At 43.1% G+C, this 21,820-nt stretch overlaps 1 protein-coding gene across 1 annotated transcript in view; it reads left to right on the top strand.

Moving 5' to 3' along the window:
* The window catches only part of LOC129831287 (glutamate receptor ionotropic, NMDA 2D-like), a 58,995-nt gene that overhangs the window by 21,390 nt on the left and 15,785 nt on the right, over positions 1 to 21,820 (top strand). The window contains exons 4-10 of the mRNA XM_055894543.1: positions 371 to 702; positions 12,767 to 12,881; positions 15,671 to 15,879; positions 17,654 to 17,822; positions 18,358 to 18,511; positions 21,226 to 21,351; positions 21,587 to 21,816. Of these exons, the coding sequence (XP_055750518.1) occupies positions 371 to 702; positions 12,767 to 12,881; positions 15,671 to 15,879; positions 17,654 to 17,822; positions 18,358 to 18,511; positions 21,226 to 21,351; positions 21,587 to 21,816 (1,335 nt within the window). The remainder of the gene's footprint in view (positions 1 to 370; positions 703 to 12,766; positions 12,882 to 15,670; positions 15,880 to 17,653; positions 17,823 to 18,357; positions 18,512 to 21,225; positions 21,352 to 21,586; positions 21,817 to 21,820) is intronic.

Here is a 21,820-nt window from a genome sequence, read left to right as displayed (position 1 = left end):
TGGAATACTTCAAATAGTTCAACCTGGGACATTGAATTCAGTCTTTTCTTCCATGTAATGGAAACCCTGCTGTTGATGGTCTTTTTGATATATATGTAAATAAGAAATAGGAGAATGGACAAAGAGAAAAATAAATGATGTAACGATATGAAATTTCGCCCCCAAAAACTGTCCACTTCTGTAGTCTGAGTGGGAAATGGCCTGAATTTAAATGTTTTCAAAGAGCGCAGTGAACAGGGTCAGCAACCCCCCCAAAACTGCCACAGTGTGACTGACATCATTTGACCTAGTTTGGTCCAACAAGACTCCCACTTAACTGCCCCCCCCCCTCCTACCCTCTTCTTCCTCTCCTCCCCCCCGCTCCTTCCAGGTGCGTCTCCTCTACTGCTCCCAGGAGGAGGCCGCACTGATCTTCAAGGCGGCCTGGGCCTCGGGTCAGGCCGGACACTCCCACATGTGGTTCGCCGTGGGGCCAGCCCTGTCCGGCCTTGGCCTGGAGGGCCTCCCCAAGGCCCTGTTCGCAGTGCGGCCGCAGGGCTGGAGGGACGAGCCCCGCAGGAGGATCGCCAAAGGGGTGTCTGTGCTGACCCACGGAGCCATGGCTTTGAGGAAGGAGTACGGCTGGGCCCGAGGGCCACACTACTTCGCAGGCAACTGCCAGACAGATGGCAACCAGACGCAGAGGGTGCCAGACAGGATCAGGTAAGGAGAGTGGAGGTGCTCCTTCAGAACTCTCAGGGGGGAGAACTGCTCAGCTGTGGCAGAGCAGTGTCACATACTGCTGCTGGCTGTTTTTCCCTCTCTCTCTCTCTCTCTCTCTCTCTCTCTCTCTCTCTCTCTCTCTCTCTCTCTCTCTCTCTCTCTCTCTCTCTCTCTCTTTCTCTCATTCTCTCTTGCTCTCTCTCTCATTCTCTCTATTTCTCTGCCTGCCTCTTTCTGTCCATCTGCTTCTCTCTATCCTCAGTGTGTCTCTGCCTCTCGTTCTCTCTCTTCTCTTTCTCCCCCTCTCTCTTTCTGTCTCTGTCTATATCGGCCTCTTTGTCTTTCCTTATCTCTCTCTCTCTGCCTTTCTCTGTCATCGCTGATTATCTCTGTGTCTGTCTCGTCCCCTCTCTCTCTCTCTCCCCCTTGCCTACCTCTCTCTCCCCATCAACAGCTGAAACACTTCAACCTCTCTCTCTCTCTCTCTCTCTCTCTCTCTCTCTCGCCCTCATTTTCTCTCTCTCTCCCTGTCTAGTTCTCAGTTGTGTATGAGAAGTCTCTGTATCTCCCTCCGTCTGTCTTTTGCTGCCTGTCAACCGTGTCTCATAGGTGACTCCTCCAAGTCCCTCTCGTGTCATTCGTCAGTACATTTGTCTGAAAGATACATGAGCCATGTGTACATGCTGTATGTCTGTGTCCGTCTGTATACAGTACTTGTCAGAATAAAGTAAATAGCGATGAATCACAATCAGAACATGAGTCATGTTCCTGTGTTGAAGTAAAGATACATGAACCATTCTAATTTGTGAATCAAGTTAAAGATACATGACTTATGCCCATATGAATCAAGTTAAAAGGTGCAAGACTTGTTGCGTTCATGTAAATTAAGTTAAAGATACAGTTGAAGTCAGAAGTTTACATACACCTTAGCTAAATACATTTAAACTCAGTTTTTCACAATTCCTGACATTTAATTTTAGTAACAATTCCCTGTCTTAGGTCAGTTAGGATCCCCACTTTATTTTAAGAATGTGAAATGTCAGAATAATAGTAGAGAGAATAATTTATTTTGGCTTTTATTTCTTTCATCACATTCCCAGTGGGTCAGAAGTTTACATACACTCAATTAGTGTTTGGTAGCATTGCCTTTAAATTGTTTAACTTGGCTCAAACGTTTCGTGTAGCCTTCCAAATCAAATGTATTTATATAGCCCTTCTTACATCAGCTGATATATCAAAGTGCTGTACAGAAACCCAGCCTAAAATCCCAAACAGCAAGCAATGCAGGTGTAGAAGCACGGTGGCTAGGAAAAACTCCCTAGAAAGGCCAAAACCTAGGAAGAAACCTTGAGAGGAACCAGGCTATGAGGGGTGGCCAGTCCTCTTCTGGCTGTGCCGGGTGGAGATTATAACAGAACATGGCCAAGATGTTCAAATGTTCATAAATGACCAGCATGGTCAAATAATAATAATCACAGTAGTTGTGGAGGGTGCAACAAGTCAGCACCTCAGGAGTAAATGTCAGTTGGCTTTTCATAGCCGATCATTGAGAGTATCTCAACCGCTCCTGCTGTCTCTAGAGAGTTGAAAACAGCAGGTCTGGGACAGGTAGCACATCCGGTGAACAGTCAGGGTTCCATAGCCGCAGGCAGAACAGTTGAAACTGGAGCAGCAGCACGGCCAGGTGGACTGGGGACAGCAAGGAGTCATCATGCCAGGTAGTCCTGAGGCATGGTCCTAGGGCCCAGGTCCTCCGAGAGAGAGAGAGAAAGAAAGAAAGAGAGAAAGAGAGAATTAGAGAGCATACTTAACCTCTCTAGGGTACGTGAGACGGTAGCGTCCCACCTCTTCAACAGCCAGTGAAACTGCAGGGCGCCAAATTCAAAACAACAGAAATCCCATAATTACAATTCCTCAAACATACATGTATTTTACACCATTTTAAAGATACACTTGTTGTAAATCCAGCCACAGTATCCGATTTCAAAAGGGCTTTACGACGAAAGCAAACCAAACAGTTATGTTAGGTGAGTGCCTATTCACAGAATAACACAGCCATTTTTCCAGCCAAAGAGAGGATTCACAAAAAGCAGAAATATAGATAAAATGAATCACTTACCTTTGATGATCTTCATCAGATGACACTCATAGGACTTCATGTTACACAATACATGTATGTTTTGTTCTGTAAAGTTCATATTTATATCCAGAAATCTGAGTTTACATTGGCGCCTTACGTTCAGAAGTTCCAAAACATCCTTTGATTTTGCAGTGAGACACATCAATTTACAGGAATACTCATAATAAACATTGCTAAAAGATACAACTGTTTTTCATGGAATTTTAGATGCACTTCTCCTTAATACAACCGCTGTGTCAGATTTCAAAAAAGCTTTACGGAAAAAGCAAACCATGCAATAATCTGAGTCGGCGCTCAGAGCCCAATCGAGACACAAATATATCCGCCATATTGTGCAGTCAACAGAAGTCAGAAATAACATTATAAACATTCACTTACCTTTGATGATCTTCATCAGAATGCACTCCCAGGAATCCCAGTTCCACAATAAATGTTTGTTTTGTTCGATAATGTCCATCATTTATGTCCAAATTCCTCCTTGTTGTTCTAGCGTTCAGTACACTTTCCAAACTCACGACGCACGGGCAAGTCCAGCGGAAAGTACGGACGAAAAGTTTAAAAGGTTATATTACAGTCCGTATAAACATGACAAACGAAGTATTGAATCAATCTTTAGGATGTTTTTAACATAATTCTTCAATAATGTTCCAACCGGAGTATTCCTTTGTCTTCAGAAGTGCGATGGAACAGAGCTCGCACTCACGTGAACGCGCATGGTCAGCGCATGTTCAGGTCATGATAGACCTTACTCATTCCCCTCTCCTTCGGCCCCACTTCACAGTAGAAGCATCAGACAAGGGTCTAAAGACTGTTGACATCTAGTGGAAGCCTTAGGAAGTGCAATATCCCACTGTATCTTCAATAGGAGCTGAGTTGAAAATCGACCAACCTCAGATTCCCACTTCCTGGTTGGATTTTTTTCTCAGGTTTTTGCCTGCCGTATGAGTTCTGTTATACTCACAGGCATCATTCAAACAGTTTTAGAAACTTCAGAGTGTTTTCTATCCAAATCTACTAATAATATGCATATTCTAGCTTTTATGGCTTTGTAGCAGGCAGGTTACTCTGGGCATGCTTTTCATCCGGATGTGAAAATACTGCCCCCTACCCCAAAGAAGTTAAATTCACACAGGACACCAGATAAGACAGGAGAAATAATCCAAATATAACAGACTGACCCTAGCCTCCAGACACATAAACTTGTGCAGCATAAATACTGAAGGCTGAGACAGGAGGGGTCAGGAGACACTGTGGCCCCATCCAATGATACCCCCGGACAGGGCCAAACAGGCAGGATATAACCCACCCACTTTGCCAAAGCACAGCCCCCACACCACTAGAGGGATACCTTCAACCACCAACTTAGCATCCTGAGAAAGGGCAGAGTATAGCCCACAACGATCTCCACCACGGCACAACACAAGGGGGGGCGCCAACCCAGACAGGAAGACCACGTCAGTGACTCAACCCACTCAAGTGACGCACCCCACCTAGGGACGGCATGGAAGAGCACCAGTAAGCCAGTGACTCAGCCCCTGTAATAGGGTTAGAGGCAGAACATCCCAGTGGAGAGAGGGGAACCAGCCAGGCAGAGACAGCAAGGGCGGATTGATGCTCCAGAGCCTTTCCGTTCACCTTCACACTCCTGGGCCAGACTACACTCAATCATATGACCTACTGAAGAGATGAGTCTTCAGTAAAGACTTAAAGGTTGAGACTGAGTCTGCGTCTCTCACATGGGTAGGCAGACCATTCCTTAAAAATTGAGCTCTATAGGAGAAAGCCCTGCCTCCAGCTGTTTGCTTAAATATTCTACGGACAATTAGGAGGCCTGCGTCTTGTGACCGTAGCGTACGTGTAGGTATGTTCGGCAGGACCAAAAGATAGGTAGGAGCAAGCCCATGTAATGCTTTGTAGGTTAGCAGTAAAACCTTGAAATCAGCCCTTGCCTTAACAGGAACCCAGTGTAGGGAGGCTAGCACTGGAGTAATATGATCACATTTTTTGGTTCTAGTCAGGATTCTAGCAGCCGTATTTAGCACTAACTGAAGTTTATTTAGTGCTTTATCCGGGTAGCCGGAAAGTAGAGCATTGCAGTAGTCTAACCTAGAAGTGATAAAAGCATGGATTAATTTTTATGCATCATTTTTGGACAGAAAGTTTCTGATTTTTGCAATGTTACGTAGATGGAAAAAGCTGTCCTTGAAACAGTCTTGATATGTTCGTCAAAAGAGAGATCAGGGTCCAGAGTGACGCCGAGGTCCTTCACAGTTTTATTTGAGACGACTGTACAACCATCAAGATTAATTGTCAGATTCAACAGAAGATCTCTTTGTTTCTTGGGACCTAGAACAAGCACCTCTGTTTTGTCCGAGTTTAAAAGTAGAAAGTTTGCAGCCATCCACTTCCTTATGTCTGAAACACAGGCTTCCAGGGAAGGCAATTTTGAGGCTTCACCATGTTTCATTGAAATGGACAGCTGTGTGTCATCCGCATAGCAGTGAAAGTTAACATTATGTTTTCGAATGACATCCCCAAGAGGTAAAATATATAGTGAAAACAATAGTGGTCCTAAAACGGAGCCTTGAGGAACACCGAAATTTACAGTTGATTTGTCAGAGGACAAACCATTCACAGAGACAAATTGATATCTTTCCGACAGGTAAGATCTAAACTAGGCCAGAACTTGTCCGTGTAGACCAATTTGGGTTTCCAATCTCTCCAAAAGAATGTGGTGATCGATGGTATCAAATGCAGCACCAAGGTCTAGGAGCACGAGGACAGATGCAGAGCCTCGGTCTGACGCCATTAAAAGGTCATTTACCACCTTCACAAGTGCAGTCTCAGTGCTATGTAGGGGTCTAAAACCAGACTGAAGCATTTTGTATACATTGTTTGTCTTCAGGAGGGCAGTGAGTTTCTGCGGACAAATTCAACTAATCAGCGTAGACTGAACCATCGGAAGCTTCCCACAATAAGCTTCCCACAATAAGCTTCCCACAATAAGCTTCCCACAATAAGTTGGTTGAATTTTGGCCCATTCCTCCTGACAGAGCTGGTGTAACTGAGTCAGTTTTGTAGGCCTCCTTGCTCGCACACGCTTTTTCAGTTCTGCCCACAAATTTTCTATGGGATTGAGATCAGGGCTTTGTGATGGCCACTCCAATACCTTGACTTTGTTGTCCTTAAGCCATTTTGCCACAACTTTGGAAGTATGCTTGGGGTCATTGTCCAGTTGGAAGACCCATTTGCGACCAAGCTTTAACTTCCTGACTGATGTCTTGAGATGTTGCTTCAATATATCCACACAATTTTCTTGCCTCATGATGCCATCTATTTTGTGAAGTGCACCAGTCCCTCCTGCAGCAAACCCCCCCCCCCCCCCCCCCACAACTTGATGCTGCCACCCCCGTGCTTTACGGTTGGGATGGTGTTCTTCAGCTTGTAAGCCTCCCCCTTATTCCTCCAAACATAGATGGTCATTATGGCCAAACAGTTCTATTTTTGTTTCATCAGACCAGAGGACATTTCTCCAAAAAGTACAGTCTTTGTCCCCATGTGCAGTTGCAAACCGTAGTTTTTTTTATGGCGGTTTTGGAGCAGTGGCATCTTCATTGCTGAGAGGCCTTTCAGGTTATGTCAATATAGGACTTGTTTTACTGTTGATATAGATACCTTTGTACCTGTTTCCTCCAGCATCTTCACAAGGTCCTTTGCTGTTGTTCTGGGATTGATTTGAACTTTTCCCACCAAAGTACGTTCATTTCTAGGAGACAGAACGCGTCTCCTTCCTGAGCGGTATGACGGCTGCGTGGTCCCATGGTGTTTATACTTTATACATTGCCAGTGGGTCAGAAATTTACATATACTCAAATAGTATTTGGTAGCATTGCCTTTAAATTGTTTAACTTGTGTCAAACGTTTTGGGTAGCCTTCCACAAGCTTCCCAAAATAAGTTGGGGGAATTTTGGCCCATTCCTCCTGACAGAGCTGGTGTAACTGAGTCAGGTTCCCATGGCTGCGTGGTCCCATGGTGTTTATACTTGCGTACTATTATTTGTACAGATGCACGTGGTACCTTACAATTGGCTCATTCATCCCCCTCCTCTCCCCTGTAACTATTCCCCAGGTCGTTGCTGCAAATGAGAATGTGTTCTCAGTCAACTTACCTGGTAAAATAACGGTAAAAAAAAACAACCTTCAGGCATTTGAAAATTGCTTCCAACGATGAACCAGACTTGTGGAGGTCTACAATTTTTTTTATGAGGTCTTGGCTGATTTCTTTTAATTTCCCCATGATGTCAAGCAAAGAGGCACTGAGTTTGAAGGTAGGCATTGACATACATCTACAGGTACACCTCCAACTGACTCAAATTATGTCAATTAGCCTATCAGAAGCTTCTATAGCCATGACATCATTTTCTGGAATTTTCTAAGCTGTTTAAAGGCACAGTCAACTTAGTGTATTGGAATTGTAATACAGTGAATTATAAGTAAAATAATCTGTCTGTAAACAATTGTTGGAAAAATGACTTGTGTCATACACAAAGTAGATGTCCTAACCTAAGTGTATGTAAACTTCCGACTTCAACTGTACATAGCTTGTTAAGTCAATGTGAATCAAGTTAAAGACACTGTGCATGCCATGTTGAGTCCATGTAAATCAAGTTCAAATACATGACTTGTCTATGCCAATCAAGCTAGTTTATTGACTAGCATTGGGGGATTAAAATGAACTGCTGAGGATGAATTCCATAATAACTACAAAGGCCTGGTCTAACTTTATTTGGATAGTCCGGATTTTCAACCTGTAGATGCTGTGCAGATGGCGTACTATCATCAAACTATCTGTTGATAAGCAAACTGCTTGGTAAGGTTACGGTTAGGGTTAAGTTTAGAGTAAGGGTTAGGGCTAGGGTTAAGTTTAGGGTTAGGTTAAGGGTAAGGGTTAGGGCTAAGGTTAGTAGATCGTTAGTTGAAATGTTACTGATAGGCTATAGATACAGTGCCTTCAGAAAGTATTCATACCCCTTTACTTATTCCACATTTCATGTGTGTTACAGCCTGAATTCAAAATTGATTAAATATTTTTTTTCTCTCACACATCTACACACAAAAGTGAAAACATATTTTTAGAAATGTATTGAAAATGAAATACAGAGATATTTAATTTACATAAATATTCACACCCCTGTGTCAATACATGTAAGAGTCCCCCTGGCAGCGATTACAGCGGTAAGTCTTTCTGAGTAATTCGCTAAGAGCTTTGCACACATGGGATTGTGCAACATTAACCCGTTATTCTTTTAAGAATTCTTCAAGCTCTGTCAAATTGGTTGTTATTCATTGCTAGACAACCATTTTCAGGTCTTGCCCTAGATTTTCAAGCAGATTTAAGTAAAAACTGTTACTCAGCCACTCAAGAACATTCACTGTCTTCTTGATAAGAAACTATAGTGTAGATTTGGCTTTGTGTTTCAGGTTATAGTCCTGCAGAAAGGTGAATTAATTTCCCAGTGTCTGGTGGAAAGCAGACTGAACCAGGTTTTCCTCTAGGATTTTGCCTTTGCCACAATTCCGTTTATTTTTTATCCTGAAATGACGATTACAAGATTACGATTACCCATAACATAAAGCAGCCACCACTAAGCTTGAAAATATAGAGAGTGCTACTCAGTAATGTGTTGAATTCAGGACAAAAGTTAATTGCTTTGCCACATTTTTTGCAGTATTACTTTATTGCCTTGTTGCAAACAGGAGACATGTTTTGAAAAAAAAATAAAAATCTGTACAATCTTTTCACTCAGTCAATTAGTTTAGTTTTGTTGAGTTTCTACAATGTTGTTGATCCATCCTCAGTATTCTCCTATAACAACCATTAAACTCTGTAACTAAACTATGTAACTGTTTTATAGTCACCATTGGCTTCATGGTGAAATCCCTGAGCGGTTTCCTTCCTCTCTGGCAACTGAGTTAGGAAGGACACCTGTTTCTTTGTCACTTCCTGACCTTAGATATCTCTGTTTTTCTATATATTTTGGTTAGGTCAGGGTGTGACTAGGGTGGGTACGATAGTTTTTGTATGTCTAGGGTTTTTGTATGTCTAGGATTTTTTGTATGTCTAGGGGTTTTTGTATGTCTATGTTGGCCTGATATGGTTCCCAATCAGAGACAGCTGTTTATCGTTGTCTCTGATTGGGGATCATATTTAGGTAGCCATTTTCCTCGTTTGTGTTGCGGGATCTTGTTTTTGTATAGCTGCCTTGTGCACTACAATACTGCACGTTTGTTATATTCGTTGTTGTTTTTGTTGTAAGTTTCACTATTAAAGAATGTGGAACTCTACGGACGCTGCACCTTGGTCCGATCTTTTCAATGAACGTGACAATCTTTGTAGTGACTGGGTTTATTGATACGCCATCCAAAGTGTAATTAATAACTTCACCATGCTCAAAGGGATATTAAAAAGTATGCTTTTCTTATTTGTACCCTACAAATAGGTGCCCTTCTTTACTGTCATTGGAAAACCTTTGTGGTTGAATCTGTGTTTGAAATTCACTACTTGACTGAGGGACCTTACAGATAATATGTGTGGGGTACAGAGATGAGGTAGTCATTCAAAAAATCATGTTAAACACTATTATCGCACACAAAGTCCATGCAACCTATTGTGACTTGTTAAGCACATTTTTACTCCTGAACTTATTTTGACTTGCCATAACAATACGTATTGAAATTACATATTTATGGACACGACATTTCAGCTTTTCATTTTTTATTCATGTGTACTAATTAAAAAAAACATAATTCCACTTTGACATTATTACAAGAAATCTCAATGTAATCAATTTCAAGGGGTGTCAATACTTTCTGAAGGCAGTAAATTGTTACCAAAGGCCTAAATGGTACCAATTTATGTATTAATTACCACCTACTGTTCATTCATTTTTAATGTGTCAGCTATAATGGGTCTCTTTAATACATTTATTTGACCAGACAAGGTAAAACTACAATTATCTACCTCTCACCACTCTCCCTTCTTTTTCTCACAATTCTTTCTATCTTTCATCTGCATCCCCTTTCGTACCTCTCTGCTCCTCTGTCATCCCTGCACCCCTCTCTCCTCCCTCTATCTCTCCCACCGCTATGCTCTTTATGCTTTGTTTTTATTACACCATTCAATCTCATCCTCAATCTAATTTCCTTCTCTCTCCCCTCCATCCCTCCCTCCCTCCCTCCTTCCCTCCCACGCTCTCCCATCTATTGTCATTTCACAACCCTCTCTCTCTCTCTCTCTCTTCTCTTCCTCCCTGGTTCACTCTCTCCTTTTCTCATCACTACGTCTCTTCCCTTTACCTTCTCTTCCTTCCCCCCCCCCCATCTCTCTCCTCCCTTGGCCCGACTCTAAAAGGGATCTGATGCTTCATCGTTTTACATGTAAATAGGATAATTGATTGTGGTGGCTTAGATATGTGGAAGTAGAGTAGTGGCCTGAGGGCACACACACTTAATGTGTTGTGAAAAGTGTTATATACAATTTTAAATTGTACATAACTGCCTTAATGTTGTTGGATCTCAGGAAGAGTAGCTGCTGCCTTGGCAGCAGCTAATGGGGATCCTTAATAAATTCAAATACAAATGCAGGGTATAAATATTGGAGGCAGTCACACACAGCCACGAACCCAGCCAGCCACCAAACCTCTTCTGGCCTCTCTCTGTATCTCCCGCGCCATCACTATCATGGCAGAAGCACTGTCAACAGCATAGGGACACACCAAACAGTTCCCATACCCGTCCCGTTTCCTAATAGAGGCGCTGGCACCAGTGAGGCATGGGAGAATCTAATAGAAGGGGGGGGGGGGCATGCAAATGCAGCTCTAAAGAGAGTACATTCATGTGAATGTTGTCTGATGTTTAAATAGCTAGTAACCCCCCACCCCACCCCAAACCCTTCACCCCTACTCCCCATATCACTCTCTCTCACTCGCTTTCCCACTTTGCCTATCCCTCTCCCTCTCTCTCTCCCTCTCTCTCTCCCTCTCTCTCTCTCTCTCTCGCTCTCTTTTCTGTCTACTCTCTCTTTCTCTCTCGCTCTCTCTATTCCCCCCCTCCATCTTTCTCTGTCTGAATGCATTAGCCATTATGAGTTGTCTTTGTTACGGTGCGAGAGACAAATCTATATTCAAATATTCCGTAGCTTGTTCACCTCACAATGTTTCGGCATTAGTGGAAACACATGTAATGTCAACGACGGTGTGTCGCCATGACAACATGGCACTCACCCAGAGAGATCCGCGGCATTGCAGAGTTCAAGTGAGCGCTAACATTAACACATTGTCTTTCTTCATCTTATAAGAAAAGCAACTTCTGAATAGTTTTGTGTTTGTCAGCAGAATTTCTCCTCTATTTTTCCAAATCATGAAATAATCATTTGAATGTAGAATAGAGACCGAGGGGGTTTTCTGCTTTCTATTGGATTTCTGTTTGCCGTCAGTATGCTCTTTATAGGCTTGGTTGGACAAATCATGTGTGAAAAGTTCTAATGCCCTTTTGTGACTCCTTCATACAGCCTTAATAAACATATACAGCCTTCTAGCTCATTTGCATTGCATTCCATTACTTTGCATTCCATTATTGCCCCTCATATACTGTATACAGTAGCACCAGCAAGGATAGGAAGATCAGCACAGCCCTAGAAGTAGGGCTCCAGCCTGTCTTATCATGTGCCAGAATGTGAATCATTTCTCCTACTATATGATCTAGAAATACCCATAAATTATAGGTCATAATTCAGCTCAATACTCTTGTGAAGTTCGAGAGAGGGCAGTGGGTGAGACGCAGATAAACATCTCCTGTTACGTGGTAGGCTTTCTATGTGACAGCCTCGTATAAATAATGGCTGGATGAAAGGAAATGAGGGCATCTTCAATCAGCGTTTGCTGCATCAGGAAAACAAGAAAGCGCTGAACGACAAAATTCCAAATGCCTTTTGAAGGAAGGGAGAGAGAAAGTAAACCGCCGTTGGTTTTTTAACATTCTATCTGACTGGCGTCCTCTGTGAATCGTGCTTTTAGGTGCAGTGTTGTCATGGTGACACAGAAGCATCTCAGACTCTGTAACCGACAGACTGCCTCTAACAGCAACATGAAAAACATGAAAGCCAACTGCTAGTGTAGTTTGCTCTATAGCCTTTACCCCTGATTATCAGGGTAGGGCTGGGAAACCATTAGCACTCTCGATATCAACGAAGATACAGATGCGTTGAAGACTATGGAAAATAGCCTGCCTACCCTACATCGCTGCACACTGCAGTCTTTGCAAATCTCAACCATCTCACAATTTCTGCACATTATTCATGTGATAAGCAGAAACTATTCGCTGTTTGCAGAACTTTGGCTACTCCAAAGACGAGCTCACATGTTTTATTCATCAACTCATTGATTTATTTACATTTCATGTCACGTAGCTACCTGTAACTGTACATGGCTGGAACATAATAACAAGCAGCTTGGGACATAGAGAGATCTTTAGTGTAGTGCCGAACTGCCCACCTGCGTCCTGCTGTCTCTCACCCTGCCACTCTGCCACTCTAGTCTTTCAACTACAAAGCTTGCAGCTGAAGACACATGAAAGATATCTAGTATTAAGTGTCCCCTGCTTCTCTCGTTCTCTCTCTCGCTCTGCCACTCTCGCTGCCTCTCTCTCTCGCTCTGCCACTCTCTCATCGCCTTCCCTGTCACTTCCAGCGAAAACTTGAATCTTGCTGAAAGTCTAGCATGCCACTCCGTTTCTCTGTTTTTCCGTCTCCTGTTTCTCTGTCTGTCTGTGCTGAAAGTTGTTTCGTGTGTCTCTCTATTTCTCTCTGTTTCCCTGTTTCTATTTCTTTCTGTCTGCCATTCCCACACTCCCTTTCCTGTCTTCCAGGTTTTTCAGTAACATTACGCTGAGTGGCCGGGACTACTCGTTCAACAGCGATGGCTACCTGTCTAATCCAGTGCTGGACGTGATTTCCTACTCCGAGGGGAAAGGCTGGGAGGAGGTCAGTGAGTTAGCGTGCTAACCGCTAATTATCTGACACGCTCGCTAACCACCATTTCACACCCATCAAGTCTGGCTAACTTATCCTCCTGCACACGTACACACACTCTCTCCCCTCAACTTGCTAACCACCCTTACCGCACTATCACAGTCCATCGGATGTGTCTACTTAACCCTTATTTAACGTTTTGCCAACCTTGTCGAGTTAGCCAGTTAACAAAAGCTAACGTCTAATGTTTGCTCCCCCGAGAGAGAGAAAGCCCATGCACTTTCCTCAACTCTCCATTCACTCCATTCCTGCTGTTTTCAACCAACCTTTCAGCACTCTGTACGTTTACCCACGTTGTTGCCTCAAGGCCTGGTGATTCCATGATATCCATTCACAACAGGAGGAATTTGTTCAGCATGAACCGTGATATGCCTCCGTACTGTCAAGGTGGGATAATCTGACCCAGTTGCAGCTGTATGATAACATGGACTCTGTAGTAGTGCTCCTTCAGTTAATTTCCTATCTCCTCTGAGTGCTCTGGGCTCTGATCAGTAAGGGTGAGTGAACAAACAGTGGACGATTGAGCTCTGGGACCAGTTTTGTACCCGAGACCACATTATGTAATGGAAAAAGTCTGACCGCTTCAAATCAAATCGTATTGTATTGGTCGGATACACGTTTACACATGACCACAAATTATATACTGTGCGTCTGTAGTCTCCATAGATCCGTAAATACTGTAACTTACTGTTCCCTATAGTATAAAATAACCCTGATTCCAAATATTAGGATAATAATATAAACGTGTAGGCTATTCCATGGTCGACAGGTATACGTCTAATACATTGTGGTGATATTAGAACCTGACAAGTTCAAGTAACCCTGAAGAAGAACTGAGGAAATGGTTCTCTCAAAGCACTCACTAAAATGAATTAGTGAATCACTTCAACACAGGTTGCGTTCACTTCTGGTTTTTATTTTTCCCCAGTATGCAGTCTCCAATGTAAGCTTGACCGCCGAGACACCGGAACACTCTCAAGTGTTTAGTACATGCCACACTTACTGCAAACCGACGCAGTGAACAAAAGAGAAGTGTGCCTCGCACAAAGGTTTCCCTTTTCCTCCTCACGATCCATATACAGTTGAAGTCGGAAGTTTACATACACTTAGGTTGGAGTCATTAAAACTCGTTTTTCAACCACTCCACAAATTTCTTGTTAACAAACTATCGTTTTGGCAAGTCGGTTAAGACATCTACTTTGTGCATGACACAAGTCATTTTTCCAACATGTTTACAGACAGATTATTTCACTTATAATTCACTGTATCACAATTCCAGTGGGTCTGAAGTTTACATACACTAAGTTGATTGTGCCTTTAAACAGCTTGGAAAATTCCAGAAAATCATGTCATGCCTTTAGAAGCTTCTGATAGGCTAATTGACATCATTTGAGTCAATTGGAGGTGTACCTGTGGATGTATTTCAAGACCTACCTTCAAACTCAGTGCCTCTTTGCTTGACATCATGAGAAAATCTAAATAAATCAGCCAAGACCTCAGAAAAAAAATTGTAGACCTCCACAAGTCTGGTTCATCCTTGGGAGCAATGTCCAAACGCCTGAAGGTACTACGTTCATTTGTACAAACAATAGTACGCAAGTATAAACACCATGGGACCACGCAGCCGCCATACCGCTCAGGAAGGAGACGCGTTCTGTCTCCTAGAGATTAATGTACTGTGGTGCGAAAAGTGCAAATCAATCCCAGAACAACAGCAACGGACCTTGTGAAGATGCTGGAGGAAACAGGTACAAAAGGTTCTATATCCACAGTAAAACGAGTCCTATATCGACATAACCTGAAAGGCCGCTCAGCAAGGAAGAAGCCACTGCTCCAAAACCGCCATAAAAAAGCCAGACTACCGTTTGCAACTGCACATGGGGACAAAGATTGTAATTTTTGGAGAAATGTCCTCTGGTCTGATGAAACAAAAATAGAACTGTTTGGCCATAATGTCCATCGTTATGTTTGGAGGAATAAGGAGGAGGCCTGCAAGCCGAAGAACACCATCCCAACTGTGAAGCAAAGGGGTGGCATGTTGTGGGGGTGCTTTGCTGCAGGAGAGACTGGTGCACTTCACAAAATAGATGGCATCATGAGGAAAGAAAATTATGTGGATATATTGAAGCAACATCTCAAGACATCAGTCAGGAAGTTAAAGCTTGGTTGCAAATGGGTCTTCCAAATGGACAATGACCCCAAGCATACTTCCAAATTTGTGGCAAAATAGCTTAAGGACAACAAAGTCAAGGTATTGGAGTGGCCATCACAAACCCGGACCTAAATCCTATAGAAAATTTGTGGGCAGAACTGAAAAAGTGTGTGCGAGCAAGGAGGGCTACAATCCTGACTCCGTTACACCAGCTCTGTCAGGAGGAATGGGCAAAAATTCACCCAAATTATTGTGGGAAGCTTGTGGAAGGCTACCCGAAATGTTTGTCCCAAGTTAAACAATTAACTGCAATTATACCAAATACTAATTGTGTATGTAAACTTCCGAGCCATTGGGAATGTAATGAAATAAATAAAAGCTGAAATAAATCATTCTCTCTACTATTATTCTGACATTTCACATTCTTAAAATAAATTGGTGATCCTGACTGACCTAAGACAGGGAATTTTTACTTGGATTAATTGTCAGGAATTGTGAGAAACTGAGTTTAAATGTATTTGGCTAAGGTGTATGTAAACTTCTGACTTCAACTGTACTTCCTAAATGGCTCTAAATTATCTCCTTGCAGGTTGGCACGTGGCAGAACGGTGTTCTGGATCTCATTATCCAGCCCTTTTCACGCTACGGCTCCTTCCTCAAGCCGCTGGATGACACCCAGCACCTCAAGGTGGTCACCCTGGAGGAGAGGCCCTTTGTCATTGTGGAGCCAGCTGACCCAGGCACCAACTCCTGCATCCGGGACTCGGTGCCCTGCAGACTACCGCTCAACACCACCAAGTAAGGCCTGCTACTGGGACGGATGTATTTAACCATGACCTACCCTGGTCTAACCATGGAGATATTTAACCATGACCTACCCTGGTCTAACCATGGAGATATTTAACCATGACCTACCCTGGTCTAACCATGGAGATATTTAACCATGACCTACCCTGGTCTAACCATGGAGATATTTAACCATGACCTACCCTGGTCTAACCATGGAGATATTTAACCATGACCTACCCTGGTCTAACCATGGAGATATTTAAGCATGACCTACCCTGGTCTAACCATGGAGATATTTAACCATGACCTACCCTGGTCTAACCATGGAGATATTTAACCATGACCTACCCTGGTCTAACCATGGAGATATTTAACCATGACCTACCCTGGTCTAACCATGGAGATATTTAACCATGACCTACCCTGGTCTAACCATGGAGATATTTGACCATGACCTACCCTGGTCTAACCATGGAGATATTTAACCATGACCTACCCTGGTCTAACCATGGAGATATTTAACCATGACCTACCCTGGTCTAACCATGGAGATATTTAACCATGACTGACCATGGTCTAACCATGCAGATGTTTAACCATGACCAACATGTAACCAACATAGTTTAAATGTTGTAACTATCATAAGCGTAAAGGGTAATACAAAAATGATAATTGTGGTTGGCCATGTTGCTCCTCAGTATTGATATCGTTTATTGAGAGTGTGTTTAAAATACAATGTTTTACTCCACTCTACCTATGATGTCACATGGTTACATTCCCTCCCCTCAAGCCATTCAGGGATAAGAATTGAAGGGAATTTGTAAAGATTTAGCAACTGAATTGCAGTAAATAAGTAATAAACCCTTTAAACTTTTAAAATGTCTTTATAATTGTCAAAGTAAATCTATGCCATGCGCCACAATGGTGCCCAGTGACCCTATGACATCATCAGCTTCATTGCTCTACTATAGATTTTGACAAACAGCTCCGGGCTACACACAAGGTAGAAATATACTTTGAAATATTAAAAAACCTTACATTTTTGGGATGCAGCGTAGTCTAACCAGTAACCACATGCTTTGCCAGTTTCTTTCATTGACATGCTGTTGTTTATTCTCTCTTGTCCTCTTTTATAAACTCTCACTCGGTGTTTCACAGTCTGTCCTGGTCTCTGGAGGTCTGTTAGTGTGTTATGTGTTCCCAGCCTGTCTCTGATAAGACGTCTGGTAACAAGGCCCGCTGAAAGTTCCATCAATTGTATTGGCTCAGGGAGATTGCCCCAGTTAATCAGCCTGCTTTTAACATTCCATTGGCATCGCAACACCTGCGCTACCTGGTTGGTTATCATAGTGGGCATACAGGGAGGGACCACACATTGATATTTGCCCAGTTAAACTTAACTTTTAATATGTCATTAGGCTTTTTCTGTTGACATTCCTATTGTAAAGCTACATGCTTGGAAAGAGTCCACGTATGCCCTGTTCAATCTCCTCATCCCCTGCTGAGGATAACCCACCCTGAAAAATGACAATTAACCCAGTTTTTATGCAGTCCTCCTCCTCCTCTCCTGTCTGTTCTGATATGCCTCCTTTCTCTAAAACTGAGCAGTCCAACTACAGTTGCTGTATTGATCCAGCAACTACAGCTCTCGCTAATAATTCATACATTCCTCTTTGCCCTTCTGTGTCTCCCTTCTTTTTCTCTCTTTCCTCTGCCTCCTGTCTCTAACATCTCCCTCCCTGTCTTTCTCTCCTTCCCTCCCTCGCTCTATCTGTAACCACAGTGTGCCGGTGGATGAGAAATCATCGAAGCACTGCTGCAAAGGCTTCTGCATTGACGTCCTCAAGCGATTGGCCAAAATAGTGGGCTTCTCCTATGACCTCTACCTGGTGACCAATGGCAGACACGGGAAGAGGGGGAGTGATGGGCAGTGGAATGGCATGGTCGGGGAGGTCAGGGGTCATGTATTTCTTCTTCTCTCTTTCTTTTCGTATTCAAATAACGTGTTCAAGGGGTGCCATGCAATTCCTCCTCAAAATCCCCTGAAAGTAAACGGGAGACAGAATGAGACCAAGAACTGTCAAATAGATTAGTATTCCCATGGAGAAGTAACTCGGGAGTGTTTGGCGTGGAGTCTTGGGCAAATGCCTCGCTATTTCCAGGGAAGACAATCCCCCTCTGGGTGCCGGGATTAATACGGGTGGCTAACAGAGAAGAGATGGGGATGTGTCAACCCACATTCACAGTGACAGCACAGCTAAGGGTGTGTTACTGTGTTTATACAGCCACCGGGTGGCTAGGCTGCTGCTACTACCAGGTGCAGGTGTCCCTTTTCCCCCACCGTGAGGCTCCTCAGTTGCACAACTCACTCTCGGATCTCATTAACGTAACCATTTTACTACTGAGACAGCTGGAAGTGAATGCCTGTGAACGTGAATGGGCCCATTTTTTTCTGTTCCTAACTGCAGTTCCCCTCCCGCCCACCAGGTGGTTTATAAACGGGCCGACATGGCCATTGGCTCCCTGACCGTCAACAAGGAGAGGTCAGAGGCTGTGGAGTTCTCCGTGCCCTTCGTGGAGACGGGCATCAGCGTCATGGTCTCCCGTAGCAACGGCACCGTCTCGCCGTCGGCCTTCCTTGGTGAGCAGGGCTGACTAAGAGCTTATGAAGGCCTATGAAGGGCATATGACGGGCTATGAAGGGCCTATGATGGGCTATGAAGAGTCTATTGTAACACACAATACCTGACATACCCCAACCAATGTTACCCCCCATTATCAAGGAAAACCTTGATTTCTCCCTCTTGGTTTAGTATCAAAGTTGTCAAGCATGGTTTCACAGGCATCTCAAACAAAGGCCATAAACACATTGATATTTTCTTTTTTTCTTGATTTTTTTCACTGTAGCCTTTGGTGAAATTCACTATTCCAATGGGCTATGCCCCCCCCCCCCTCGATAATGAAGGGTGAAGATATTTCAGAGTGAAATATGTCTCTAAGATAACACCTCTACATTTCAAATCGCGTTAGCATAATTCCAGACTTTTCCCGAGCATGTAGAGACAGAGACTCAGTCTGCAGACAAGGCCGACATTTTAATCCTACAGCCATCGATTGAGACGTGATGGTACGTCTATATCTGCAGCCAGATCTTAGATAATACAGTGTGTAATGGCAGCTCATCAGATATGACTCAGTATTACACAGTAATCTGGCCATAGGAGGCGTCTGTGCTGTGCGTAAAACAAGCTCGTTCAGCCATCGACTCAAGTAGCACAGACTGGATGTGGTCTTAGTTTCAGACACTCAAACAGCACATACTGTATGTCGTTTTTCCCTCTGAAGGATCCGTTTTCAAACATGGATGTTTATCTATCTGTCAAGTAAGATTTAGTAGGCAATCTGGACATGTACTGTAGCCAACCTGGATTTTTTTTAACTCCAAGGCCATTTCGTCTGATTCAAGGGTCACTGATTTGATTGTAACCTAAGGGTTCTTGGCTTGGTCTTAGTATGTCTTAGCTGGCCTGAGCCCAGAGTAATCTCTTGCCAAGGAAATCTTGGATCTTCAAGCCTGACCCTTTCTGTAAGGTCATTTTCATGAGACCATCAGCCATTTTGTCATCCATCTTGGGTTTGACCTTAATTGTTTTGAGCTTGTAAGTTACTCCTACATGACTCGAGTCAGACAGAATCTGAACCTCCAAAAATTCTTTGAAGACAGTTCCTTATTCCACTTGTGTAAAAACAAAAAACTTAATCTCATGAAACACAATAATACATGTAATTACAGCGTTACTTCACAGGTATCAAATCAACATCATGTTTCTGCAGAACAACCCCTTTAAGTTCCAGCTATCCCTACCTATGACACAAGTGTATTTGTTTGGGAATGGCTTTTTTGGAGAATCCCCTCCCCTTCCTCGCTGTGTTCCAATGTTGGATGCATTTGCAGTTTGTTTTGGTTGTGTTTCAGATGATTTTGTGCCCAATAGAAATTCATAGTGAATGATGTATTGTGTCATTTTGGAGTCACTTTTAAATAAGAATATAATGTTTCTCAACACTTCTACATTAATGTGGACGCTACCAGGATTACAGATAATCCGGAATGAATCGTGAATAATGAAAGTTACAGAGGGTCAAAGACAATACCCCAAGACATGCTAACCTCTCACCATTACCAATAACAGGGGAGGTTAGCATGTCTTGGGGGTATGATTTTTGACCCTCTGTAACTTTCTCACTCATCATTATTCACGATTCATTCAGGATTATCCGTAATCATGGTAGCACCCACATTCATGTAGAAGTGTTCAGAAACATATTCTCTTCTTTTTTACAGTAAAAGTGACTCCAAAAAAACACAATACATTATTTCCTATTAATTTCTATTGGGCACAAAATAATCTGAAACAAAACCAAAAATAACTGCAAATGCATCCAACATGTTTGTCGAGTCACAAGCTTGATATAGTCAATGCGTTCTCGGAATATGGGACCAAAAAACGAAACCTTTAAGCACTTTATTAATAAGCGTCTTTAGGGGTGTCAATAATTTAGACTCCTACCTTGTTGATATTTTGTTGTATTACTTATTCAATAAAATCTCTTTCTCTGAGCAATTGTATTAGTATAAAATAATATAATTTCCCAATTTTTTGGAGCGTTCAATATAGCTCAGTTTTTGAATGATTTATTCTATACAATCACTATTGCTGATCTTCTTGAAGGGTGTCAATCATTTCAGACCCCACTGTATGTAGAGAATTGTAGGGTACCTATTTTGACGATGGCCCGTAGGGTGCCATTTCAAATCAAATCAAATGTTATTAGTCACATGCGCCGAATACAACAGGTGTGGTATTCTTACTTACAAACCCCTAACCAACAATGCAGTTTAAAAAATTAGAATAAGAAATACAAGGAACAAGAGTAAAATAACAATAGCGAGACTATATACAGGGGGTACCGATACAGAGTCAATGTGCGGGGGCACCGGTTAGTCGAAGTACTGTAGGTAGAGTTATTAAAGTGACTATGCATAGATAATAGAGAGTAGCAGCGGCGTAAAAGAGGGGGTGGGCAATGCAAATAGTCTGGGTAGCCATTTGATTAGATGTTCAGGAGTCTTATGGCTTGTGGGTAGAAGCTGTTTAGAAGCCTCTTGGACCTAGAATCGGCGCTCCGGTACCGCTTGCTGTGTGGTAGCAGAGAGGACAGTCTATGACTAGGGTGGCTGGAGTTTTTGATCATTTTTAGGGCAATTTGGCATGCATCCATAGCTTCATTCTAAGTAGCAAGCGAGTGAGAACCTTGGGACAGAACCCATGTCTTTGTGATGTGATGTTTCAGAGCCGTACAGCCCAGCTGTGTGGGTGATGATGTTCGTCATGTGCCTGTCCGTGGTCGCCGTCACAGTCTTTATTTTCGAGTTCTTCAGCCCTGTTGGCTACAACCGCAGCCTGCAAAGTGCAAAGAGTAAGTCATTTATTACAGTACGGTCATTATTATTTCAGGTTATCACCATTGAAGCAATTTAAGTGGTCGTGATGAGTTATATGCCATTGTGAGTACCCTGGGGATATTTCTTTTCCATTCAATGTTCATTTCTCTCTCTCTCTCTCTCTCGCTCTCTCTCTTTTTCTCTTTCTTTCTCACTCACTATCTCTCCCACTCACCCCTCTGTCTGTCCCCCTTATCTCTCTCTATCCAGAGACAGGGGGCTCTAAATTCACCATAGGGAAGTCTATCTGGCTGCTGTGGGCTCTGGTCTTCAATAACTCAGTGCCTGTGGAGAACCCCAGAGGAACCACTAGTAAGATCATGGTGCTGGTGTGGGCCTTCTTCGCTGTCATCTTCCTGGCCTCCTACACGGCCAACCTGGCAGCCTTCATGATCCAGGAGGAGTACATCGACACTGTGTCTGGCCTCAGCGACAAGAAGGTGT

This window comes from Salvelinus fontinalis, chromosome 32 (genome assembly GCF_029448725.1).
Source record: "Salvelinus fontinalis isolate EN_2023a chromosome 32, ASM2944872v1, whole genome shotgun sequence".
Classification (NCBI taxonomy): Eukaryota; Metazoa; Chordata; class Actinopteri; order Salmoniformes; family Salmonidae; genus Salvelinus; species Salvelinus fontinalis.
This window is presented reverse-complemented; position numbering and strand designations above follow the sequence as displayed.